The sequence below is a fragment of the Pseudopipra pipra genome, chromosome 15 (assembly GCF_036250125.1).
Source record: "Pseudopipra pipra isolate bDixPip1 chromosome 15, bDixPip1.hap1, whole genome shotgun sequence".
NCBI lineage: Eukaryota > Metazoa > Chordata > Aves > Passeriformes > Pipridae > Pseudopipra > Pseudopipra pipra.
Window position 1 is genome coordinate 15,498,895 of NC_087563.1, and position 27,580 is coordinate 15,526,474.

At 45.8% G+C, this 27,580-nt stretch overlaps 1 protein-coding gene across 3 annotated transcripts in view; it reads left to right on the forward strand.

The window, feature by feature from the left end:
- KLHL3 (kelch like family member 3) overlaps window positions 1-18,041 on the forward strand; it is a 62,065-nt gene extending 44,024 nt beyond the window's left edge. For all 3 annotated transcript variants that reach the window (XM_064672146.1, XM_064672144.1, XM_064672145.1), the window contains 9 exons: window positions 1,765-1,881; window positions 2,821-2,970; window positions 5,433-5,550; window positions 6,260-6,457; window positions 7,274-7,375; window positions 10,008-10,136; window positions 12,688-12,828; window positions 13,039-13,182; window positions 13,422-18,041. In XM_064672146.1, the coding sequence (XP_064528216.1) occupies window positions 1,765-1,881; window positions 2,821-2,970; window positions 5,433-5,550; window positions 6,260-6,457; window positions 7,274-7,375; window positions 10,008-10,136; window positions 12,688-12,828; window positions 13,039-13,182; window positions 13,422-13,450 (1,128 nt within the window). In that variant the 3' untranslated portion in view covers window positions 13,451-18,041. The remainder of the gene's footprint in view (window positions 1-1,764; window positions 1,882-2,820; window positions 2,971-5,432; window positions 5,551-6,259; window positions 6,458-7,273; window positions 7,376-10,007; window positions 10,137-12,687; window positions 12,829-13,038; window positions 13,183-13,421) is intronic.
- The last annotated feature ends 9,539 nt before the right edge of the window (window positions 18,042-27,580 follow it).

Consider the following 27,580-nt stretch of genomic DNA (forward strand, 5'->3'; position numbering starts at 1 on the left):
CTTGTTCAGTGTCATCTTGTGCAGATGGGCTGTCCCAGCCCTGTGACCTGTTCTGTAGCTCAGCCTTAGTGCAGAAGAGGTTAATGAAAAGCCTGTTTGTCGGCTAAACATTTGCTTTATCCTCCTTCCACAGTCATTTGCAATTAAAAAGATCTCACAACAACCCAGTTTCTACTTTAAAGGCCTCATAGAAGTTAAATTGTTTGTTTGCTTATTTATTTTAATTTTAAAATGCTTAAAGGCTCTGCAGTAGTTATTCTCCTCAGCATTTGCTGGGGTTTGATTACACGGCTCCCTGTTGTGTTGCTTAAATCCTCATCTAAGTGTCCTGAATTCCAAACAGTTCAGCAGGAGCTTTGTTGGCACAGGAAATGAGGCCGGTGCTTTACTGCTCTTTAAAAGTATATAGTTTAGCCCAAGAGGAAGAAACCCCTTTCTGCTCTGCCTCTTCTTCGTGGGGAGGATGTGTCTGCCAGGACCTCCTGTTTGCCAGCAACAATAGGGGGCTGAGAGATGGTGCCCTCAGTTCTGGTTGATTTAGTCAAATTAGTGACCTTGGACCAAACAAAATGGTTTCTTGGGAAGTGGTGGGAGGGATGGAAAGAAAGAAAAAAATTATCTGTGCAAATTGGCCTGACCAGTTGGTGACCCCAGAGGGAAGCTGAAACCAAGGGCACTTGCCCAGTGTGCTGGGACGAAGGGCCAGTGATGCTTTTTTGGGGAAAAAAGATAGGGTCTGTGGGAAGGAGCTCTGCTCTGCCCCCTGGGCAGTGAGAGCACTTGGGGAATGTTGTCTGTAGATCTGAGTTACGGATCAGAATTTAATTCTGCCTCAGTGGGGAAACTCCACTGCAGTGATCCAGATCCTGCTGTGCGGCATCTGAGACTGCACCAGCCCCTCTCCCTGCCTTGCTGGGTTGTTCAGAGAGCCTTCCCCACTCCCGATGACATTTTTAGGCCTTTCTTCTGCGAGTGAGGCTCACAGTTATATAAGCACATGCATATTCATACTGGAGCCCACATAGGACGCTTCTGCCTGTGCGTCGCAGGGCTCTGCTGGCGCCTGCCCATGGGCTGTTTGTGAGCACTTGGTCACGGAGCACAGGTCTGGATGCTTATCTGAACCAGCTGGATCTGGAAGTACAACTAGGATTTGGTTCAGACCAGAAGCCCAGTGTGCTCTTGTTTTCCAGCTGGAGTATCTGAGTATTTTTAGCAGCGAAGTGCACGCGGTGCAGAGCTTCCGTGGCTGCAGGCAGGGCTTGTCCTGGGTGTGTGGGGAGCTTGTCCTCAAGACTTCTTGGTTTCTGGGGTGGAACTGGTGCAGTGATTAAATACGAGTGTAGTGACTTACTGCGTGGCCAGGCTCCTTGGGGAGGGAGATCTCTGTTATCGGGAGTAATTGTTGTGGCTGATTTCATGAATAATGTCCAGTGCAAATGTCAGCAAGCTCATTAAGTTTCCTGGCTGCCTTCCAATCCTAACGTCCAAGGGGTATATGATTGTCCTGGACATGCACTTAGCTTTGGGAGTGATACAGCACATCTAGATGGGAAGTTGCTTGTTAATATGCATGGTCAGCTCAGCTCTCTGCTACGGTGGTGCTTGTGCTCTGTGCATAGTCACGACTCTTTCATCTGTTTTTGATAGAGATCTTGCACCTCCGTCCTTCCATGCTGTAAAATCACAGTGCTTCTGATTTTGGGTAGGTGACTGTGCAAGCCAGTTCTCTCTTCCCCATTTAATTGTACTTTATCTGTGTAGGTGTTTGAAGCAGTTATCTCTTGGATAAACTATGAGAAGGAATCTCGCTTGGAGCACATGGCTAAACTGATGGAGCATGTTCGCCTGCCCCTTTTGCCCAGAGATTACCTGGTACAGGTTAGTCTGCAAATAAGTCCTCAGTAATTGCACTTAAGCTGCTGGTAGCTCCTTAATCAATGGCTTGGCTGTTTGTGTCTGAGATGGGTAATTTGGTGTGTTGCTAAGTCTGTAAACAGAGGAATAAAAGCAAAATCTGAGTGGACTCTGAAATCAATGCTCTCAGTCAGAAACCTTCTTGTAAATGCTTCTGGGGGAAGCATTGAGCAGTTACTGTCTTGTGATTTTTCACCCCAAAAATACCCAGGTGGTGGTATTACAGGCTTGTGTAGTTTTTTTTTCCCCCCTCGTGCACAGGTAAATTTAGCTTTACGTGTGATAATTTTGCCTAAAGATGTGTTCTGCACAAAGATATGGGTCTGTGTGACTGGCAGGTGAGGTGCTCTCTGACTTAGTCTGACTTGGAGATCGTTCTTCCTACGTTAATTCCTGGGATCTGGGCCTTGATGATGAGCTGAGAATCCTCAAAGAAGGGGTTGGCATGTGGGCTCTTTGACTACTATGCTTTTATCATGTGTCTAAAAAAATCAATAAAATTGGCATTCACAAGATGAACCCATCATATGTTTGGTTTTTTTTTCCTCTCAGCTGTATCTTCTGATGGAATAAAAAATGCTCCATCTCCTTAAAAAGTCTGACTCAGATAAAAGAAATTACTTATTTTATGCCCAGACTCCTGGTGAATTCTCTGATGAATTAAGTGTCTGGCAGAGGGTGATAAAAACTCACTCTGTGAGTGGTCTTGGAAAACAGGGAGAAGCTTGGATGTTTTTCTTTGGGAAGAGCTGTCAGTCTATGTTTGTCTTCTGCATTTTTTTTTTTTTTAAATGTTGGTGCTTTGAAAGGGAAGTTCCAGGTTTGATGTCCTTTCCACAAAGCTCCTTGTGACCTGTGCCACCAAGTACTAGAGTTTAAATGATCTTTTGTGTGTGTTCTCAGACAGTCGAAGAAGAAGCTTTAATCAAGAATAACAACACCTGTAAAGACTTCCTTATCGAGGCCATGAAATATCATTTGCTTCCTCTGGATCAAAGGCAACTGATAAAGAACCCCAGAACAAAGCCCAGGACTCCTGTTAGCTTGCCAAAGGTAAGCAGAGCTCGTCACTTCGTGTCACCTCACTCAGCTTTACAGGTGGCATTTGCTGTCTTTGACAGGAGCTCGAGAGCTTGCTGTGCTACTTCTTCCTAACTCCATGATCGTGCTTTGAAGTGTTTTACTCCCTCTTCTGGCATTGCCTGTGCCCAGCAAGGACACGTAATTAAGTTGGCTAAACGTAGCTGAATCGTTAGGGGAAGCAGCATCTCTGCTGCTGAAGCATTTTGTCGGCCACAAGTGGTTTTGTGACTCTGGAGAGGCTGCAGCGCTGGGAGGGCTGACTGAGGTGTCGAGGAGCCCTGCTGAGGAGGGTCACAGTAGTTGTCTTTTTGTTTCCTGTATCCATAGTCAGAAGCCAGGAAATCGGGAAAGAACAGCACCCAGCCCCGTGGGCAGGAAGTCTGAAGCGAATTTCAATCGACTCAAAGCAGCAACTGAATAAATAATCCTTGTTGCTCCCCTGTTTATCCTGCAGGCGTGTGATGCTCTGGTCACCACTTTATTAGTGAAGAAAAAAAACAACCACAGAAACTATTTTCCCTGTGCCCCAGAGATAGACACAGTTTGGCACAATGTCTCTCAACAGGCTGTCACTGGAGTTGTTCATAAGCATTTTGGAGATTCTAAGGCAGCAGAACCACAGTGTGTAATTTTTCTAAGCACAAATGGTGCGGGGGCTGGTTTGTGGGATGGTGTATGAGATCTGTGCTGTTTGTGATGTTTAGGTATTGGACTGTCCATTGAGAAATTGTGGTTCTGCTGTATGTGTCAGCGTGTTGTGTCCTTTCTGCTATCGCTGAGATGAAGTTGGTAGAACATAGCTTTGGGGGTGTCATGAAGGGCTGACATGTCTCTTGTTCAGGGATTAAAGCAGTGAGGGATAAAAGGAACAGCAAACCAGCGAGTTCAGAGGTTCTCAACAGCCTCTATAGTATGACCCGTGAGCACAAACCCAAATCCTCTGCAGGTCTCTCCTCCCTTCTTTTGAACTGTAGAGAAAGGGAAGAAGGTGATGATCTTTCAGCAATCCTTTTACTGAGAAACTTTCATCTGGCCTGTTGGTCCTGTTGATGAGGGATTATCGTCTGCCACGAAATCTCTTAATTCTGTAATCGTGTGAAGCTCTGCAGCTTTCCATGGGAGACTGTTACACAACTGGTAGTCAGGCTGTTAATTTAGACTCAATTTGCTTTCTAATGTCACGTTCTCATCTTTGTAGAACAAACAGGCTACTATTTTCATACTCTCTTTAAATTGCTGTCCTGCTTTTAAAGGAACCGTGCTTGGGAGTTGAGCTCGTTACCCCAGTGACCTGAAGTGACGATCTTATCCCCTCAGCTACTCCCAGCTGCCTTGCAGAGGCTAAAACCAGTTTCCAATTTACTCTTTGTCTATATTTGAAGCCCTGTTATCTTGTTTCTAGCTCCTTGGCCTTGTAAAAATCAGATTGTCTTGGGTAGTGTTTGCTCCTGCTGATTTGCTGTGATAAGGGAGCAAATCCTCCCTCGATAGCCGTGGAGGGTTGAAGGAAATGTGTGCAGGTGTTTTGGGGGCTGCCTGTGCAGATGCTGGTTTGCAGTGCCCAGCTGGGGCTCAGCAGCAATGCACATTGGAGGGATGAGCTGCAGGCTCCTGAACCCATGGGAGGTTTGTCTTCTGGCAGCAGACATGGCAGATTTGGGAAGAAACACACTGCATGCTCTCCAAGTATTCTGACCTTCTCACTTTTTCACCAGCGTCCACCACTTGCTATTGCTGGGGGTGGAGCCCGGGGCTGGATGAACCCTTAGCCTGACTCAGCAGAGCAGTTCTTGAACTCCTGAGATTGCCCTTGATCCCCTTCACACAGCTCTTCCTTATTTGTAAGGAATTTAGGGTTTAATTCCTGAATTTGCATCAATACCTGTGGCAGACAAAAGCCTTAATGGAGCTGACAAATCCCTTCCTTCAGCAGCTGAGCACCCCAGGTGGTCACAGTGCTGGTGATTTCCCCCAGTGTCACCTTCCCCACAGGTGGCACCACAGCTGTCAGGTTTTATTTGCTCAGTGGCATTGATTATTTTTAGCACCACCAGGGAGATAATGACTAAACAGTGGGCTGGCAGTGGAAATTATGCTGGAATCTTCTTCACTTAAAAATACTTTTACAGTGAGTCTTTCATGTGCTGTGGGGCCAAAAGATTTTGTATTTCAAGGGGAAATTGGGCAGGTTGCCCACCTTGGACATGGTAAAAATGGAGGCAGCCATATTTAGCGTGCATTAAATTGGAGATAAATTTTTCCCCCTTGAAATGGAATTGACTGAAATAAGTGTTGCTGCAGAGGCTTCTAGTTGGCCTGCCCCATGTTTTTGGGCAGCTGCTCTTGAGCAGGTTGTGGTGATGGTTTCTCTGCAGGGAGCAGCTGCTCAGGGTTATGTCTGAGGTTTTCTGTCTGTTGTCTTCCCTCCCCAGGTGATGATCGTGGTGGGTGGGCAGGCCCCCAAAGCCATTCGAAGTGTGGAGTGCTATGATTTCGAGGAGGAGCGCTGGGATCAGGTTGCTGAGCTTCCCTCACGGAGATGCAGAGCAGGTAATGGGACCTTTTGCTGCCACCTTCTTTGTTTTTCTCATGCAGCTCTTTAGCACTGAATGGATGGCCTCAGCCATCCCTTCAGCCTTCCTTTGTGCCTCTGGCCTCAAATAGCTCTTTCTTTTTGCCATTTCTTTCCCTACAGATGTTTTCCCTTTCTTGTTCAGGTGGATGAACCCCTCTCTAGAGGGGTTGATCCTGCCTGCCCGCCTTCCATAGCCACTGTCTCCCCTTCATCATCTCTCTCTCTTTCCTGGCTGCTCCTTTATCAGCGTTTCTTTTCCTCCTCCCATCCCACTGGCTTGGCAGCCCACAGGGATCCAGTTTGCCTTGCTGGTATCCTAGTGAAAATCCAAGGAGCTGAGTCAGTCCCTCTTGGTGCTGAGGAGTGGGTGACAGAGAGCAGATCTTCGAGTTGGGAGTGTTCCTCTGAAAACATCTGACAGAGTGTGGATCGCCATTTGGTGTTCCCTCTGGCTCACAAAATTACTCATTCAGGTGTGAAATCCATCTGTGCCTTATGGTGCCATGGTTTGATGTGCGTTTCCCCTCCCATGTGTTTTATCACACTTGGCTTCAACGCCCTTAACCCGCGGAAAACGCCAGAGCCGTGCCCACATTCTCCCGGCTGTGTCCCACACCCTGGCAGGGCACCTGCTCCCAAAACCGTTTGTAAAACTGCTGTGACACCTCTCTCCTCTCTTGTCAGGGGTGGTGTTCATGGCTGGCAACGTTTATGCCGTCGGGGGCTTTAACGGGTCGCTGCGGGTGCGGACGGTGGACGTGTACGACGGCGTGAAGGACCAGTGGACATCCATAGCCAGCATGCAGGAGAGACGGAGCACTCTGGGGGCAGCCGTGCTCAATGACCTCCTGTACGCAGTGGGAGGCTTTGATGGCAGCACTGGTAGGTGGCTGAGCAAAAACCAGGCAGTGCCTGACCTGAAAAAAAAACAACAAATGTTTGCAGAGGCCCTGCAAAGATTGCAGGGCTTTAGTGAAGTTCCTGTAGAGGAAGAGCCAGAAATGGGGTTTGCTGTGTGTTGTAACCAACCACATGCATGTTCTGAGCCATCAGGAATTGCAAAGCATCTCACCCTAGTTGTTTTCTTCAGTGATAAAGTTCTTTCAGTCTCGTTCTCTGTATGAATACGCTTTTTCTGGACTGAAAAGGGATTTTTTCCTTGTTTCAGTGAAATTTTTCATAGCAACATGAATAAAATACCAGCAAGGCAAGTTACAGGGTGTGTGCGCCTGGGATTTGTCTTGGCATAACTGCATGTTTAGATTCACACCTCTGCCTCTGCTGTAAAGCCTTGCCACTTGGTTAAGCCCTGAAGTATTTCAGCTGGTGATGAGTACAGTGCAGCAGGGTCTGGGGGAACTTTTAAACCTTTACATGGACATTTTGTAATGCTTGAAAGGATGTGGGGCTTTGGGGCTTGGAATGTGGACTCTGCTCCACCTCAGTGTCCCCAGCACACTGGAGAGGCAGCAGTCCCAGGGCAGGGGTGATGGGGTAGCATTTTTCCAGCTGCTGAAGAAGTGGCATTGAGATGCTGGTCCCAGCCTGAAAGGCAAGGGATTAGAAAATGGGATTGCAGGAGCGTGGCGGGAATTACGGGCTTGGGAGGAGGCGGAAGGCAGATGAAAGTGCAACACCAATCTTTTTTTCTTCTCTTTTTTTTTAATTAGAAAACCTGTGTATCCCCTTTTTAACTAGGTCTGGCATCAGTTGAGGCCTATAGCTATAAAACCAATGAGTGGTTTTTTGTGGCTCCCATGAACACAAGAAGAAGCAGTGTTGGAGTTGGAGTTGTGGAGGGTAAGAAAATCAGCAGCCATTTCCATCAAGCAAATGTTCCTGTGTCAAATAGAAGCCTGAATGGTTAAGTGCAGTAGGAGGCAACTGCAAGAGCTTTTCCATCGACTAGTTGGGAAAGATTGATTTTTATATGATGTAATTGCTGCAGCTGTTTCCATTCTCCTCTTTATCTTAGTGAAAAATCATGTGTAGCCTTCCAAGAGCCTCAGACCAGCCCATGCCTCCTGTGAATGCCATTAGGTGTGTGCAGGTTTCTTGGAACCTTATTCTTCCTGGGCTGCCTGTGGCTGGTGAGACCTGGTGCTGCTGTGCAGTGGGTGCTGTTGCTCCCGTGGATGGAATTCCCATCACGGAAAATCTGCTCAGAAACAGGAACACAGTTTGTCCCACAGCCCCAAGCTGGTGGGTTGGCAGGAATGCTAAAACCTGTGTTTGTTGACATCAGGCAGGGCACGCTGTGCTCTGGTTCTTACACGAGCAGGGGCTGGCAGCAGCACAGGCTGGTGCGGCAGCAGCTCGGAGCGAGGTGGGAGCGGAGGGTGCTGGGGAGGAGGGTGGCAGCTGCTGGCACCTCTGTGTCAGCACCACACTCGAGGGAGCTGGAGCTGAGCAGCTTGGTTTGGATCCAGGAGAATGAGCAGTTTAAGTAGGAGCCATTTCTTCCTTTACAAAATCTGTTCTGGAGCAAGTATAAGGTTTTATTTGACGTTGTCTTTAGCAGGTTTTGGCAGTTTCCAGTTAGTGCAGAGCAGAGCAGCCACTGGCACAAGCACTGTTACAAACCATGCTTTGCAGTGGTTTGGATTGACCTGTGTGTGTCATATAATACATGGGAATGTGTTTATGAACATGGGAAATACATGGAATGTTTTTATGAACATGAAGTGTGTTTAAGTGAGAAGAGAGAAGAAGATAAAAGTCAGAATAAATAGTGGTGATTAACTTAAGTCTGCATATTTAAGAACCATCTCCTTCAAAATTGGCCCATGTTTGGGAAGCACTGGGCTGCTGGGATTTGCTAAAAGGGTTTGAATGCAGAACAAATATTAAGTATGGACATGAGAGATCCATTTCTACGAGAAGATTTTCTACAGGAGAGTTAGGAAATCCTTTTCTTTTGCTTTGTTTGGAAGTGCAAATAAGTGTTGCACGTGTTGGAGTCTGTAATTAAAAAAAAAAAGAGGGCATGTGATTGAGACAAGAGCTGATCATACTGGTGTAGGGAACAAGCTGCAGCCTTCAGTTAATCCACAGGGTTTGCCTGAATGTGACAAAAATTGACCTGATTTCTGTGGATACTGACAATACCTAAGAATTGATGCCAGCCAGGGAACTTTATCTTGCCTTGCTTGGTCTGGCACTCTTGCCTGATTCATTGACTAACACCAGGTGGGTCAGACCAACAGCACAAATATGTTTACAGAGACAGGAAGACTGAGAAGGAGGCCATGAGTGAACCTGAGGGAGCAAAAAAAGAGCCAGCCTGTTCTTGGAGCCTTGCAAACATCCAGAAACAGGAGAATGCAAAACTGAAGATAACTGTTGGAGGGAGTCTTGTGCATGCAAGGAGTTGCACAGCTCATTTGTGGCCAGGCTCTGCTGTTATGGATTGAAAATTGGTCTTATTTCTGAGTTTTGTTCAAAAATTTAGGTTAGAATTTTTCTAGATATCTGTTGAGTTTTATTAATGGTTGTTTGTTGTAGCATCTGAGAGACCTGAACTTGAACCAAGAATGCCTTTGTGCTAGCTGCTTCAGTAAGGAGAATCCCTCTCTGCCCAGAGAGTTTACTGCCTAAATGCAAAACAGGCTGATAGATGGTACAGGGAGACAAGGAGAGAGTATCAGTCAGGCCCTGGAACAAAGGACATGGTGGAGCATCAGCCTTGTTTCATGTGTGATACAGTCCCAGGATATCTGATTGTGCTCCTCTGGTCTCAGAAAGTCTTTGTTATTCAGCTTTCCCTAAGCTGAGGTAGGGAGGGTTGGACACACTGTGCTGTGAGGGTGTCCTGGGGTATCACACTGTGCTGTGAGGGTGTCCTGGGGTATCACACTGTGCTGTGAGGGTGTCCTGGGGTATCACACTGTGCTGTGAGGGTGTCCTGGGGTATCTCCTGTGTTTTCATCACTTGGTATGAGTGACCAGGCTGGTCTCAGCTGTGCTGGCAGCATTGCTGGGTTTTGATTTGGCCCAAGTTCTCCAAAATCAGGTCTAGGTTTCCTTGCAGGTATTATATAAGAGGGTATTGCATATTTATTGCTCGTGTGATACTGTCATTAATGTGCAGTGCTGACAGCACACCTTGCCTTGTGGCACCTGAACAGGAGGAAACGCTCCATCAGCAGAACACGCTTTGGTGTCACCTCTTCTCCTGGGCCAACAAGTAATTTGGAAAACCCTCTGGGCCGTTGGCTTCTAGTTAAGCTGCTGTGTTGTACCCTTGTCTTAGCTGACAGCTTTAACAGCTTTACAAACAGGTCTGTGAGTCTACTCCGGGTTCCCCCCAGACACCCCAGCAGGTTTAGGCACGTCTCCCCTCAGGCAGGATCCTCACCCGGGGCTGTCAGGTGTGATGGTAACATAAGTCAGTGGTAGCCACGATGCCAATGGCCCTGTGTGTGTGTTCCAGGGAAGCTCTACGCCGTGGGGGGCTACGATGGAGCGTCCCGTCAGTGCCTTAGTACTGTGGAGCAGTACAACCCCGCCACCAACGAATGGACCTACGTTGCTGACATGAGCACTCGGCGCAGCGGGGCAGGTACTGGCTCCCAGAAGTGTCCTAAGGAGCAGATGAGCACTCAGTTCTCCTCTGCTCGTGGAAGGGAAGGAAAAAATGTGGCTGTGCTGGCAAGTACAACCTGTTATTTGCCCCCCTTCCCGTGAGGGGTGAAACCATAATTGCTTGGAAGCCCTCAGCAGCTCTCCTGATTTCGGCAAAATCTGCCAAATTGTGATTAGTTTCTGGATGAATGAAATAATGTTCAGTGTCTCTAAGTAGCCCTGCTGACAGATGTGTCTCACTTGTAAGCAAAGAGTTCTCTCCCCACATCACCAGCTGCAGGGTCAGCTGAGCATGAGAAAGCCAAGCTACACCTCCTATCACTGGGGTTTGTCGGATGGATTTCCATTTTGGGTCTTCCTGCAAGCATCCAGTGGGTGCTTTGCAGACCTTTGCATCACTGGGTGATGTGCAGACCAAAATTCATCTCAGATTGTCCCTGCTAAGCTAATTTTTAGTGTATCTTTTGTTGGCGAGAGTTGATCTGGAGGATTAGAGGAAAGGACATGTTATAAAAGGATTATATTCTAGTCTTGATGGTTTCTATCTTACTACATGATGTTAGGCTAGGTAGGGACTTTTCTTTGTGACTGCTCTTCTCTGAAAGGGGTGAGAGCTCTTATCCATTGCATTTAAAATCAACCTCAGGTGAAAGGGAATTTGTCACTGTTGGTCCTATTGCTCAGTGTGTGCTGTGGGTCCTCCCTGTTGTTAAATTGTGCAGTTACCCAGAGGCAGCCAGGCCTGGAGGCTGCCCTTTGGGGCTGAAATGACCCCGCAGGTTAAGCTGGGGTGGGAGGTTCCCTTTTCAGCTGAGCAGTTTGAGAGGCTGCTCTCTACACCTTGTCTTCCTTTCCTCACCCCAATACCTTTTTTGTGACTCCGAGTGAGGCAAATTTGGACACACACTGTTGGGTCAGTTGGAAGAAGTTTGTAGCATCTGCTTGATGCTTAAACCTAGCCCAGCACAGCCTTACAGGAGAACAGAATGAGCATCTCATATTGTTTACAGCACGTTGAGACAGCAAAACAGTTTGTGCCTGTAGTGAGATGGATTTTAGTGAATTTTCTCTGTTTGAAGCACTGCTCTGAGAGCTGCTTTGCCAGTATATCCCCACTGGCAGCTCCATTGTTAGGAGCGCTCGTACTTCCCTGCCAAATTGCTCCGCAGTTTTCTGTTCCCCACCTGAAAGCTGAGCTCCTCGAGCTCTGGGCGTCACCGAGGTGCCCCTCCAGCAGGCACCGGGAGGGCACTGCCCTGTGCCTCTGGTCCCCAGCGGTGCTGCAGCACGATCTGCTGCACAGCTCCATCAGTGACACCGCGCTGGGCGCTGCCGGCACTGCCGTCCCTGTGCTGACATCTAGTGGGGACGAGGACAGGTGTCCCCAGCTCCCTGGGGTGGCCCCAATCCAGGCAGTGGGGCTGCTGCTGTACTCCTGCTGACCATGGCGAGACTCAGAGCAATGTAACACGTTGTGTTTTTGGCACGGGATACACCACCAGGAGATGTTCTGGTGGCACAGGAGCTGCTGAGCCTGAGTGGTGCTCTGGTCCTCTCCTTTCCCTGTGCTGCACAGGACAGAAAAGATCCTTGCACAGGGACCAAGTTAAAAACCTGTCAGTGTTAGGCTGGCAGGGCCCCCCTCCTCCCTGAACACCAGTTCTGTGCCTTTCCCTCCACTGTCAGGGCCCAGGGCCCATCCTGCTGGTTAATGTCCTTGGTTGGAATGATGTGATTCAGATCTGTTTCTGCTTTACTAATATCACATCTTGTTAATTTTAATAGAGGCCCTTGAACCTATTAATGAAGATATGTTGCTGGAAGTTTTAGCTCTCATGGATTGGTGAACATTTTAATTAATTAATTTACTTAATATTAGGCAGAAGTACCCTTCAGATCCCTGTCATTCCCAGAGATTCAGCCAGAAGCCTGCAAAAGTGGCTGGGAAGGTGGCATTGGAGGCACCATCTCTGTGTCAAGTGCTGCCAGGTTTGGGGGTGGGAGTGGGAGGAGAGGAACCCATTGGTAGCCTCAAGAACTGGAGTCTGTAAGTTGTTGAAAAGACGGAAAGCATCCGAAGGATGAAGTCACATGGCACAAAAGCATCAAGAAAAATAAAAATAAAGCTCCTGGCATTGGGAATCTGGCTAAACCCAAAGGGGGCCCCATGGCAGAAAAGATCAGGCAGATGGAAACAAGGTGGGATGGGAGGCAGAGAACAAGTCAGTCCAAAGAGATGGAATGAGGGCAGAGGAATGTTGTGGGACTAGACTGTGGATCTTGGATAGCCTAACAGCTTCCTGAGAAGGGGCACAGCCCTGCAAGAGGGTTCATCTGCCAGGCATTACTGCCCAGGCTGCCATGGTGCCGGTGGGTGGGTGGGGAGTTGTCCATGGTGATCTTGAGGCACACGTGGCCCGTGTTTTGGAAGTGCTTTGGAGAGGCCAAGACAAGCCCCCAGGAGGAGAAGCAGGGGGTGTGCAACCCTCTCCCCTGCAGGTTTGGCTGACTCTGGGCTCTCTTGGCAGGTGTGGGTGTTCTCAGCGGGCTCCTCTATGCCACCGGCGGCCACGACGGCCCCCTGGTCAGGAAGAGTGTGGAAGTCTATGACCCAGGGACAAACACCTGGAAGCAAGTAGCAGACATGAACATGTGCAGAAGAAATGCAGGTAACCACTACACACCCTTCTGCGGCGTTTGGTTCAGTCGGCTGTGAGGTTTTTGATGCAGTTAATGTGCTGGTGGTGTGAGTGGCTGGTGTTGGGAGTGACAAAAGCAGAAGATGAAGCATCTGCTTGGGAATGGATCGGGAATGTGGCAGGAGATGTGTTGTGGGGGGTGAGTTAGCCCACGTCTGACCAGCTGTGCTCTGCTTTGAGGTGTGTGTGCGGTGAATGGTCTCCTCTACGTGGTGGGAGGCGACGACGGTTCCTGCAATTTGGCCTCGGTGGAATATTACAACCCCAGCACGGACAAGTGGACGTTGCTGCCAACCAGCATGAGCACAGGGAGGAGTTATGCAGGTAAGCAGCCAGTGGGAGAGCTGGCAACAGCTGGGCTCGTGCATAAACTTGAGGGCTGTGTCTCCTGAAGCTTTAATCCTACCTTTTTGTGTGTTTTATGTTGGTTTCAGTAGAAATAGTAGATGCCTCTCTCTGCTGGCCTGTTGCTGGGCTTTGGCTTTGCAGGGTGATCTGAACCACCCGGCAGCCCAGGAGCTGCTCCTGCAGTAACTGTATCTGTCTGTCTGTCCTTACAACAGGTGTGGCTGTGATTCACAAGCCCTTGTGACACACAATGAAGCCAATGTGAGGAGCAGAAGTGAAGTGGATCCAGCTAGGTGGTGTTGGGAAGATGACTGACCTCTGACTTGACCCATCTCATTGCTGTTAACGTCTTAGCATGACAAGTGATACGTTCCAAGCATCATCCACTCTGTGGTGGATTGCATAGCCAAGTGAAAAGCCCTCTGGGGACATGTTCCATGCTAGACACGAGGTGTTGCTTGTTTTCTGTGGTGCAATCAACTGTTCTTCTCAATGGCGTGTCCTGAGATAAACGCTGTGCTTGGACTGCAGGCACGGAATTACCTGTGTGAAACAGAACTGCTACGTTTGGGCATGTGAGTAAAAATGAACATTCCTGGATTTCTTCACTACTGATGCTCCGTGCACATTGTTGGTTGAACTACTTACTCACTGTGCCTGGAGGGTGGACTTCACTACTGGCAGTGGAAATCTCTGAGTTCCAACTGAGAAAAACAGTCAGCAGAAATGGACTGGAACAGGGTGCTCTGGCTCGAGTGTGACGCTGTCTCAGTCATACGTTTGTACATGCCACTGGACTGCTGTATGTACCCCTGAAATGCTTGTCCTACAGTGGAAATAAATACCATGTGATTTTTCTACTTGCCATGGATGCTGTGTGCTGTACCTGACAGGACCTGCTGGGCAGTGCCTTCCCTGGGGCTGAAGTCTCAGCACCTGAGCCACACAAAACTTCCCAGCCCCACAAAACACATGCTGCTCCCACGGGGTTTGTTGCTCCTGTGAAACAAATGTTGCTTGAATAGAAAGTATTCCCAACCCACACATTTCAGCTGTGCTGAAATCCCCAGTTCTGGCTCTGTCCAGCATCTCAATGCCATTTCATAATAGAGCATTTAGATGTTAAAAACTACCTTATGGTGCCATTAATGTAGAGACATTCCATACAGAGAGAACCCTCTGTCACCCAAGCAGGGATTAATGAGCCAAGTAAAATACCTGCAGTGTTTTAATGCTTTCAGAGCATGGAGATTAACTAATCACTGTCACTGTAATTGCTATTTTAATCTTGCCCTTACTGAAGGCATTCCTCTATTAGTATGAAGAACTCATAAAATTATTTAAAACAGACAAATGTAGCTCCAGCTGCAGGAGAGCTGTCTTGCTTACATACCAAATTCTTAAAAGTTTTCTGTTTGAGAAGATGTTTGACTTTAAAACACTTTGTTGTGTCTCCTTGTGAGCTCTGGCATGCTTCTGCATACAGGGGTGGGCTCCCAGAAGCTTCCCAGCTGAAGGGAACTGGTGAACAAAAATATTTTCTCTAGGCTTTTTCTTGTTATTTGTTGTTTGTTTTTTTTTTTTTGTTGTTTGTTTCTCTCCTGTAGATCAGCTGAGGCTTTTTGTTGTGGGCAGCTGGCCAGTGTTTTTCTGCTGGTTTCTGTCTCCATAGGTCTGTTATCAAAAAGACTCCCCGTGACCTTCGACAGTAGAAAAGAAAAATACTTCAAAGTTCATTTCAGAGGGATCCACGCTACATCTTCTTGTGCAGCTTTTGCAGAGGAGTGGGTTACTTCTGTAAATATGTAGATCTTTGGTCTTTGAGTTGACACAGTCCTGGTAAGATGGGTTCACTGTGGGGGAAACAGCACCTACCTTTGCTGTGTCACCCCCCCCCCCAGAGGGACTGGCCTTCATGGAGAATGTTAGGTAGCTCCCACTCCTCTTTGGATGTTCTTGTTTTCACAAACAAAGCCAAACTGTCCAAAGAAAAGGCAGTATTATTCTTGATGTCTACCCTTCCACTGTATGTCAGCTCAGAAGTCTTGAAAATAATAATTAAAAAAAATGAGTCGTTCCTATAATACCCTTTAAACATTTTGAGTTTTACGATCCGCAGTGAAACGTGCCAAAATAATAGTATGACATGCTGCTCTTCTCTGAGGTTTTGCTTACTGTAAAAGCCATTGAGGCTGGCAGGAATGTATCCTGGCAGGAATGTATCCCTGACTGCAACTGCCTTAGGATCAGAGTCCTGAGATGCATCTTTATGATGACATAAGGAAGGTGATGAGGCCCCAGTTTGGACAGACTCAAATTCACTGGCCTGAAAAGTGGTTCCCTTTGATGCAGCCCGTGGGAATAAAGGATAAAATGGGACAGGTTTTGGTCAGAGGGAGCATCTCTTGTTAGGCTGAGTGACTGGACAAGGGTGGACAAGCATTTGGACACACATGGCCCTTGTTAGATCTGTACAGACATAAAGCTAAATAAACTACTGTATGAGCTGCTTGCAGAGCCCCACTACAGCTCAGCAGTTGGGAACAGTCCCCAGCCAACCTTCTCATACCTGTGGCTTCACTGGAGCAAAGGCAAATACTGTTCAGGGACTCTGAATTTCTGTGGGCTGGAGATAAAAGCTAGTAGGTACTGCTGGAGAGGAGCAAGGTTTGAAATCTGCTGTGGTTGTCAGATGTGGAAAGTGGATATGCCTGAAGCTGGGATAATTTTATCCCCTGCTATCCATCTATTCATAAGATATTTTCCTTAGGAGGAAAACAGGTTTTGGTGTTTTTCTGCTATTGTAAAATGGCATTTCTGCCCGCTGCTGGCCCAGACCTGTGGCTTGCTGGACAGGGCCAGGACTCCCAGCCCTTGCCAGGGACGAGTGATGCTGTTCCCAGCTGCAGCCAGTTCTCCTCGATGGCAAATGACACGTTTCTTTCTCTCCTCCTCAAACAGTTGCAGTGTTATGCAAGTCAAGTGACCTCGTTTTCCAGCTATGCAATACCAACAACCCTAACATGTGATGAACCAGCTGTAAACCTCCCCCACCCCACCCCAGAAATGCTTTCGGAATTTGTCTTTGGCCTGTGGTTTCGTGTTTGTATTGTTCATCCTGAGCACCTGAGCCAGATCCTTTACAGATTGCCTTTTTCTAGGACTGAAAACGTAGCATTAGTGCTAACAAATTTTACTGTAAATATTTTTATAAGACAGATTTTAAATAATTTTTTTTGGATCGCTTTTTATGGTCGTCAGTGACACTTCTGTTAAATTCTGGGTCTAATTCATGCACTCCAGTGCAGTTTTTGCTGGCTGTGGTGTAGGTGTGACTCTGCACGTTCTCTGCACAAGAAATGCTGTGTTGTAACTGAGATCTGGGATGGCTCTTGTGTTGATTCTAACCTATGAGAAGGACAGCACTGGGCTCCACATTATGAGATAAATTCAAATCCATTACCTCAGTCACCAGGACGCTCTTAGATTATTAATTTACAACGATTTCAATACTCTGATTTAATTTACTTGTGCCATGTGTTTGGTTCCTGGTCAGTTTGGGGGACAAGCTGTCACTCAACCGTCCTCTTTCTTGGCTCCTGTGTGAGCTGCTTGAAGATGGAGATGCTCTGCCCAAAACAGCGTGGGCACAACCCCCCCAGGCTGCCAAAACCAGCCAAATTATTGCAGGAGGCTTAGTAAAAGCTTTACACACCAAACTCGAGCCGCTTCCTCGCGTCGGTCCTTTGTGAATACGAAGGCTTTCCTCAGCTCCTGTTGTCACCTCTTTTTGGGATCACCCTGTGCTTGACCCCTGTGGGATTTTCTCGCCTTGGGTTTTCCCAAAGGTGGCTTTGCTGTTGCAGAGGATGCACCCTGGGGATCTGCCCCCCAAACCCCAACAGCATGTAGATGCACACGCTGCTGGGCTTGCAAAGCAGGATAGATTTGCCTCAAGCAAGCTGTTGTTTGAAAAAGTTTGAATCAAGTCCATCTTTTCCATTTGTGCCTAATAGATAAATTGGGGGTGATTAAAACCAATTTTCAGTTCATTCAGTTTATCCAAACACTTTCTTTGTACAGATGTGTGCAGCATGTAATTACCATAAATACATTTGGCAGCATTTGCGTGACACCACCAGGAAAGCTCAGCACTGTTCTCTGGTTTGCAGTGTTTGGAGACCAAAATCCTTAATACCCAGCGAGGTGCAATGCCTGTTCACCAAGCTAACATGATGGTTCAACAGCTAGATTAACCTTTGGGATTGTTACTAATATATTATCAAAGCAGTTGCCCCCTTGGTTTAACATCATGCCCACAAATCACATTCACATGAGCATAACTCGTTGCTCAAAGCTGCAGTGTTGGGAGTGTGCTAGGTATTACAGTCTGAATATGGGCTAATTCACTTTTTTTTCATCTACTCTTCTCTTGTTTATGGGTTTATAAATTATTTTCCTCTACAGTGACAACAAATAAATATTGAGAATTTTAATTTGTGTATTTTATGTATAAGAAGACCCTTAAGAGTAATGAATGATTGTGAAATAATTTACCTGGGTGTGAATTTTTTTGGTTTTGTAAAACAGACTTTGTTGGTTCAGTAGCTGGCAGTATACCATAATGACTCAGTAGACTGTTTTAGCTTGTTTTTTAAATTAAAGATTTTTTTTGCCTGAGTGTGGAGGACCAAGGACTTTGCAAAGTAATTCTCTTGACAGCTGTCTTGTCCAGTGTGACAAATGACTCAAGAAACATTCATATTTATATTATGAAAGAAAATCACACTGTAGTTCCCCATCATTTAATTTGAATAAAACCTGAACTAATGGAACTTTTCAGGGTCTGTTTTGATTTCACTGGCTTCTGACAGTGAGGAACAACCTCATCACTCCAAGTGACTTTATTTTCCCCCTCTTTAATTACAGCAGATACAAGGCCTGGGTTTACTTTGTGCCCTTTGGCCTGGGGTAGTGGTACCCACACGTGCTGATGCTGAGAGGAGATGCTCCCTGATCCTGTCCCAGACTCTGCTCTGCTCCTTTTCCAAGGGAAGTTAAAAGCTGCTTTTCTGCTGGAGTGCAGGAGAAGAGCATTTCTTTTGGGGGTGGAAAAGCCCTTGGTTTAGGGCACAGATGGCAGAAGACAGAATCTTTTACTGAATGCAATTGGGAAGAGAAAAAACATGAAAAAGGAGAGTTTATCCTCATGGGCTCAATATTTCTTAATAATACCATAAAGTAATACATTAAACAAGTTGCCCCACTCATTTTGCCTTATGCTTACAATACATCTCACTGAGCTCTCTGGTTTTCCAGAAACGTTCCTTGTGCCTCATCTGTTAATACCAATGTATGACATCAAATTTACCATGTGGGATCCTGAAATTTAATTACCTGACGAGCAGATAATGACATATTGTGGGCTGCTCTATGCAGCTGGAGGACTCTGCAATTATTCCTTATTTTATTTCAAAATGACTTTTCTCCTGCACAGTTGGCTCCTCTTTACTCACATTTAAACTGATAAATCTATAAATCTGTGAACCTGCAGCTGAAGAAAAGCCTTGATTTTGCTGCCTGATTTTTTTCCTGCTATAATTGTTTCTCTTTGTAGCCTACATTTTAATATTTTGGCATGTGTTCCACCCCAGATTTCACCCTTGGCAGGACAGGGACCTTATAGCAGCAGCTGCCACTTTGCCTCATTCACCTCAGAAGGGTAAGTAGTTTTGCAGTGAGGAAAGAAAAGGGGACAGGAGAGAGGAAAGGAGAGGAAATATGAGGAGAACTGACCCAGTGGGGTTACAAGCTCAGAAAAGCAGCTCCCCTCTTTTTTGCTGGGTATCACCAATTTTGGAATAACCCAGGGTGAGATTTGGTTCTTCTGTTGTATAATTTGGTCCATGAGTCATCTGGAACCGGAATCAAAGGCAGGGCAGGAAAAAGCCTCAGCTCTGGAAGCTTCAACATCTGATCAAAGATGACCCTATTTATGAATAAATAAGGCCAAAAAAGGACTCTCTGCATCCCCATGCCCTGAACTGCAGTGATGAGCTGGGCTGGAGGTGGGACATGTCAGTGGAGGCTTCAGATGGCAAAACTGCTTCTGCCCTGGCATAGGTTTGTTCTTTGCCTGTGATGAGGGTTCTGTGTGATGGCAAAGAATGATTGCAATCAAAAAAAAAATAAAATCTGTTGGATACTTCTGAAAAAGCCCGTGGGAGCCAAAGGACCACTGCAGACACATTGCCACGAACCACCCAGGGTTCCCAAAGCACCCCACAGTTGCTCAGTGACTGATGATATTGCCTCACAGAATGTTATTCTGCACTGTAAACCAGCACAAAATCACTTAACTACTTAGTGACACAAAATATTCAGCCTCAGAAATCCCTGAGGCTGCTGCATGGACATGAAGTGACAACAGACCATGATTAGGGAGCAGACAAAATGCTGTTGATAAATTGCAGCTAATTTGTGGACTAAAGGAAAACAGCCTGGGACGTTAATTTGTGGTTACCTAAAAAGGGGAGCATGATAAAATCATTCCATGAGTGTTAGATTTTGTCTAAATTGACTTTCCATGTTCAGACCCAGTTTGGGGGTTTAAATGGCTGGGGGCTCTGACACTGGAGGGGTTTCTAAGGCTTTAGGACCTGTCTCTACCACCCAAGGCTGATGTAAGGAAACCACTGTGACTCCCAGCACTGCTTCTCCCTTTATCCTCCCATCTCTCTGCATCCTGTCAAAACACCCATCAGGTAACAGGTAAGGAGACTGGGGGTCCAGGACTCCCTTGCAATTTCTTCTCTTCTGTAGTTCTTAAAATCTCCCTTTATCTCTGACTTTGGAAAGAGGAAAGGCTGCAGGATGTGTCTGAGCCCGTGTGTGCCATGGTCCAGTCTCATCCCATGGACAACCCAAGCAAAAGGAGGTTTAAAAGCCTATGAGAGAGGGTGGTGTGAGCAGGCTTGTCTGAAAGAAGTGGTATGGCTCAAAAATCAGTCGAGTGACTGGTTACATAAGCTGTTTTTAAAGCTGTATCTCGAATGTAAAACACCCTTCTGCTTTTGAAAGCATATATGACACTGGGAATAACTTGGCTTATCTAACACAAAATGAAACCACTATTTTTATATTCTTTGTTAAAGAATAAAATAGTGGTAAACCCTCTGGAAGCAAATTACTTAAAGCAGGAGCACCTGCTTGACAATTTAACCTTAATTGGGATCAACTGGTTCAAGCACAGGTGTTGCTGCCTCACTTGCATCCACCCCTCCCACTCTTTCCCCAGCCACCCTGTGCAGGGGAGCTTTGGTCACTGTTCTGGCTTGTCTCCTGCTTTTTCTTTGCCAGAAGTGCCTTGTACTTCTTGTTGGTCCCAAACCAGCTGAAAACAGGGAACAGTCTCTGTGGAAGTCGCCGTGGTGGAAGTCATGGGGGATGTACCAGAGTGGGTTCCAGAGGACACCAAACCCCTGCTGAGGCTGAGGAGGGTGAGGATGGAGCTGCAGCAGAAATGGCAGGTACAAAGTGGTGGGAGCTCTTAGCCCTGTGTCACAGGGATGGCTGGTTGTTCGGACAGAGGTGGGTGCAGTCCCCCTTGCTGGGAAAGGCCCTCGTGTGAGGTGTTTTGCAGGTGGTGGTACCTGTGCAAGGTCACAGGGAATCTGTGTGTTTTCTCCATTGTGCTTCCTCATTGCATCCCTAATGTTTATACTGGAAGGACAAGAAGTTCTGGGACCCCTCCCTTAAGTGTAGTAGGTGTTTTCCTACAAGGAGATGATGCATTGAGGATACACCACCTTGACTTAGCCTGTCCTTGGAGATGGATATTTTCCTCAAGAGCTGTTCTATATTTAACTAGTTTCAGCATTTAACACACTTGTTTATGGCAAAATACTGCAGCCTCAGGTGCTGACTGAAGGAATGTGGGGCTCCTGCTGCTATCCTGTTGCTGGTGGGATGCACTGAGGTCTGGCTGCAGCCCAGGTGCCACTGCTGAGGGATCCAGCTCAGTTCAGGTGGGAGTTCTGGTTTGGCTCCCAGAGGGCTGTCCCAGCATGGATAATCTGTCAGTGCCATCAGCCTGTTTGCTCATACAGGGTTTTTTCACTAGTACATGGTCCTGGATGATACATCAAGTGGCACCACTCTCTGGTTCCTTTCCAAGATGCCATTTATTATAACTCTTTTTTTCTTTCTTTTTTTTTTTTAATGCTTCAGCACTTTCCCTTTGTCCCCTGTGTGTGCAGTGTCAGTGACAACCAGCTCTGCAGATGGGGAGCACCTTGTGGCTCCACCTGGGTGTCCCCTGTGCTGGTGACAAAGGGGGATTCAGGGCTGATGTCCCTGCCCACAAATGTCCCCTGAGCTGCAGCAGCAGCTGAGGAGACAAATGTCAGTCTAAAGGGTGGAGCAGAGAAAGGCAGAGGTGGGGAGCACAGCCAAGAATAAAGATCCTACCTTCACAGGAAGGTATATAGAGATTATAAGAGATTTATCAGGTTGTCATTTGTGAAGGGGTGAGAGGGAGGATAATTCCCATCTGAGTTGTGAAAAATGCCACTTGCCTGAAGACAAATTAATTTACTTTTTTTTTTGCTGGGCTGAAGGTGTCATTGAGCTGTAAAAGTTAAAAAAGTATGTAGGTATATCAAACTTGCACAGAAAATGAGCCTTAAACCCTCATCCACAAGGAGACCTGAATTTGGGTAAAGGAAAATATATGGTTGTTTTAGTGGTATGTGCAAGAGAAAGACACTTCACTTATTGGAGTTTTGCTCAATAAAAAAATGTGTCCTTTTGTGCTAGAGAAGTTTTGGTCTCCTTTACAGTGATTTTAACATTGTGGCTGCAGTCTGAACAATTTCTCTTATGCATCAACCACCTAAGAATAATTAACCCAAATTCATCTACCTCTGTTTTCTGTGCCTTTAATGATGTCTTATTGGTATGTTTGATAGTTAAAATGGCAAACAGTTATTTCAGAAAAATGTCATTAGAAAGTTCTAAAATGTATAATATAAAATAAAATACAGTATCAGCTTCCCCTGTACTCAAGTAGCAGAAATAAAGGATTCCTTTCTGCCCCAGTGGGTGCTTATGTAGTGATAATTTGGTTTTTGCCAGGTATGTGGCTGGAGATATCAGATATAATCAGGCAGCTTCCCCATGAGTTTCCCTACGTGTTGTATTGTAATGACTATGTAATTTTTTCCCCCTTATCCAGTTAATTCTGCAGTTTCTCACACATGTTGCAATTTGAGTCAACATGGGGTAAATGTGTGTTTTCTCTGGTGCTGGTAGGGTGCAATCATCCCCAGCCTGTGGGAGCAATCACTCCAGCAAAATGTCCTTGGATTAGTGTCAGTGGGTGGAAAGCAGGTGAGGGACCCGATGGGATTTGGGCTGGGATGTGCCGTGCAGAGCACTGGACTCTGGGGGTCAGCACAGCCAAATAAATGAGCACAAGCCTGGATAGCAAAAGACATTCTCAGTGCAGGGTGAATTCCTGAAAACAGCATTTTTTTTGGGAAAAATTAATATTTTCTTCTCAAGCGGCGCAACTTCACAATTCCAGCACTCGTGCTGCATTTTGCAGATAGATTTGGATCAAATGCCCTGTGACAGAAATCCTTCCTGCCCAGTTCTTCAGCTTCATCATATCTGAGCCCCTCATTTGTTGACATACATTAAAAATAAGCTGCAGACAAGAAGCTGGAGTTTTTAAGGGATGTTTTTATTAAGCCCTGTACTTTGTCATCTGTTTTCTAGCGTGAGGTGCTGGAAGCAGTAGTGGGCTGAGCCCCAGATGGTGGGAGGGAGAAGCCTTTAAGTTGATCTTAGGGGCAAAACCTGTGCAGTGTGGAGTTGTAGCCTTAATTAAGATGATATTGATTGCCTGTGACCTCTTAGGGGTGTCCTGAACTGTGTTGTGGACTGAACTGTGTTCAGTTTTGGAAACCTCATGACAAGAAAGATATTGAGGTGCTGGAGTGTGTCCGGAGAAGGACAGTGGAGCTGGGGAAAGGTCTGGAGCACAAATCTGATGAGGAGCAGCTGAGGGAGCTGGGGGGGCTCAGCCTGGAGAAAAGGAGGCTCAGGGGGGACCTTCTGACTCTGCAACTCCCTGACAGGAGGAGGGAGCCAGGGGGGAATCAGGCTTTGCTACAAGGGACAGGACAAGAGGAAGCAGCCTCAAGTTGTTCCATGGAAAGTTTAGATGGGATATTAGGGAAAAATTCCTCATGGAAAAGACTGTCAAACACAAGCACAGGCTGCCCAGGATAGTTGGAGTCCCCCTCCCTGGAGAGATTTAACAGACTTATAGATGTGGTACTTGGGGACGTGGGTTAGTGGTGGCCTTGGCAGTGCTGGGGGAGCAGTTGGGCTTGATGAACTCAGAGGGATTTTCCAGCCTAAACAATTCTATGGTCTACCCCCTTCACAGCCTGATTCCCTGCTAATTCTAATCCTCTCAAGAAACTCAAAGCAGAAGTCATCCCTTACTGATAGAGAAATAAAAAAGGAGGTTGAGACTATCTCTCCACTGGGGACATGCCAAGGATGCCTGGGAGAAATTTAGTCTTTTGCCTCCTGTACATACAGGATTGAATCTTGCCAAAGCTTGTGCTGATCCTTGGTTGCAGGTGACAAGGAAGGGTGAGTGAATGCTGCTCTCCAGCTGCTGAGTTCTGGGCTTCAAATCTAATGGAAGCAACATTTAAATGTCCAATCTCAGTAACATTACCTACAAACCACTCAGCTCTGGAAGCAGCATTTGGTAATTTGTGGAGGTCAGAGACAGTGATTTTGTTGAGTGTGTACAGGTGGTTGCAGGGCAAATAATTAGTCTTGGTAGAAACCAGAGCCCCTGATTTGTTTCACTCTGCCTCCTACCTTGAGGGCTTTTTGATTTGAAACTCAAGAAATGAGGCCCAAGAGGTTATTTGGCATCTCCCTTTTCTATCATAACTCAGAGTGAGCATTGCCCAGGAAGGGACTGATTGCCTGTGCTGTCTCTGCCTTGTTGATGAACCAGAAAAGCTTCTATTAGTTTATGGAAATGAGATGTAGACTTACACAAAAGCTTGACACCATGCCATGTTTTTAATTAGTTTTTTTGAAAAGATATGTGAGATGAGACACGCATATGCCACCGGTTCTTAGTGTAGCTGTTAAGGAGCAGGTCTCTGCTTCTGAAATCCGTGTCTTTTTGCAGTTACCTCAATTTTATAATTGCCATTTAAACAAATGAGGAGCAGATTCCTCTAATTCTGCTCTCCCTAGAAAATACCTTTCCTCTTCAGTCTCCCTGTTGCATTTAATGAGAGGTTGTCTGGTTTTGATCTCAAGGAAAAGTAAAAGCAACAGGTAGAATCAAGATCAATTACTTTATATACTGTACATTAGATAGTTTTAGTAATAATTGAGCCTTTTCAATTATATATTTTTCCTTGACGTTTGTTATATTATGAAGCTATAACTGATTCCTCAAATCTTGTGATTTATGGATGGCATTATTAGAGGAACCTGGTCTCATCATGTCTTCTTGAGGCAATCACTAACTTTTAGAAGCCCTTTTTTTCTGTGTGTGTCAGGAAGCAGCTTTACAGGGGCAAGGAAATGTGGGGAAAAAATGTAACCTTCTCCATTGTCAGATCACCTTAAAATATCCCCTAAACTGTTCAGGAAACTTCGGTTTTGGATTTTGACAGATTAACAGACAACAGTTTGTTTCATCACCTTTGGCAAATCCAGCTTTAATTAATCGACATTTTAATGATTCTTAAGTGGTCACAGGCTTCAGTATAACTTAATTTAATTTAATTTGCTGGGCATGATTCTGCAGTCATGAAGTCCAGAGCCAAACCCTGTTCTCATCTCTGCTGCAGCAGTGCCAACCCACCACCAGTCACTCACAAGTGTCATTAAAAGCTGGACCAAAGCCCAGATCAAAGCAGTGTAAGGGTAGCAGGAGGCTTCACAAGCTCTCCATGTGACTGCAAATTTGTAAATAGCTGAGAAGTCGGGATTATTTATTTATTTATTTGTTTGTTTGTTTTTTAAGGGAAAGACAAATTCCCTGTAGGAGTCATGCCTGGTACAGGATGCCACCTGGATGCCACCTTGCTGAGGACTTGTGCACATCAGCACAGCTCACTCCTCCCTATCTCAGTTAAATGCTGACCCCCAACCAGCCATGAGAAACCTCCAAAAGACACAGAAAGTGCTGGTTTGTAACCTGGCAAGTGTCTGAGGTTGGCTTTCTAAAGGGATAGAGAGGAAAACAATCATAACCAAGTGCTGGGATGCCTTTAAATTGCCAGATTCTGTCTGTATTGAGGGGATTTGTGTTTTTCAGAATTCAGTATTATTTGAATTATTTTGCTTCTCTAAAACAGGTATTATAAACTTAAAATAATACCTATAAATCTCTCTTTCATCAAATATATTTTCAGTTCCACTTCCCATTCTGTATCTGGGCTCCAGCATCCAGAGAGACACTTCTCCTGCTCTTCTGGTGCAACTCATATTTGTCCTGTTGAATGAAGCTGTAGCTTAAAAGTACACAGAGATGTGCAAAGCATAAGCTGTACAAATGTTAGCACTTGAGTTTGAAGGCCAATATTAAATTGACCTGCCTATATTTGCATGTGTATTTACTTAATTCCTTTCTTTACCAAATATACTCAGTATGGCAGGGGAATGTTTCTCTGCTTTACTTGCTGGCAGGGCAGTTGTATCACTTCTCACCTACAAGTGGTGTTGCATTAATCTCTACCTGTTGCCAAAGATGTTGATTTACTAAGAAACTAAAATACTGTGTTTATAGCACAAAATTTAATTAAGTAATCTAATAAAAAACAATCCCTGTGCTCGATACCTTAGCTGTTCTGTTCATTGTGCCTCTGGCTGGAACATGTACAGCTATTTTATAAACTCTGTGCTCCTTTTTTTTTTTTTTTTAGTGGTCACAGAGCACAGAAATGTTCTGTGTGGCAGTGAAATGGTTTGATAATATGTTCTGTTTATACAGTACCTTTTTGTTCTGATGGTGCTGTATGGGAGTTTTTATAAGCTGACCCAGAAGTAGGTTGAGACTCTTCATTTTTACGTGATAGTTGTTGAAGGGCATCTGGAAGGGTAGGGGAGGGTGGGGGAATCTCATCAAAACCACGCTCTGCAAGCAGGTGCTATTCAGGGTTTTAAAGATAAATGGTGTGACGCCCCATTTTACTCAATCATAGCTATAATGAATGATAATTTGATGAGCTTACCCTGGAAGGGTTGGAAGGACTGTACCAGCCTTGACGTGACGACTTTGCTGTGTCTGGACCCATCACCTGTGTCACTTGGACAGAGTTCCTCTGGAACTCCATGGTTTCCATCCTCCCCTTCCCTCTGTCTGTCTGACTGATCTCCTGGACACCTTCCAAAGGGGTTTATTTAAAACAGTAACAACAGAATTGGAACATGGAGGAATTATGTGCAGCCTGGCAACGTGAGGCACTGCCAAGAACAACTATGGGATCAAAAAAGACAGGTTGCTTACAACGCCCTGACTAACAGGAGGATTAGCAAACTCAGCTGCTGACAGCAGTGTTTCAGCAAGAAAAACTCTTACCCCAGGGGCCAAGCAGCCCCTACAGCAGCAGATCCCAGCTTTTCCAGCCGTGCAGGAAGGATGCTCACCCAGCCATGCCCTGGCAAAGCTCCTTCAGGGTCCATCTCAAGGCAGTTCACTATGCTCAGCATGTACTGAAATTACAATTAAATAATTAAGTACTAATATTAGTTCAATTTAACTATTACCTGAATATTTCAAGGATTCAAAGGAAAAATTAATTTCTTGATCCTCGTGGTATAATATTGCTTCTACAAACTCTTCAGCAGAGAATGGGAAACCTCACCAAGATTGTAAATATCGCTAAATGCTGCCTTTAACCATGCAATGTTTTAGCACACAGAGGATGAAATTAATGAATCTGATGATAATGAAGGTATAACTGAACAAGATGAGTGTTATGCCTAGAGGTTAATTATCAAGTAATTCAAGGGAGGCTGCTGTTATAAGATTAAGATTTGTGTGATAGGATTTTTTACCTTTATATGACCCAAAATCCAATACTTAATAAAGGAACAACAAATTAAATAAGAGGAAAAAAGAACACAAAGGGATTGCCCCCTGCTCCATATCTTTTGCAGAGCAGGTAGATGTGGTTAGCTGTATTTGTTGCTCAGAAAAACCTGGTGTTTCTGCAACCTGAAACGAAAGAGAATTTGCTGGGGACCCTTGGGGAAGGTGGGATCTTGCCAGGGCAGATGAATGGATGGTCTTTGGGGGTATAATCCTGATACAGGGCAC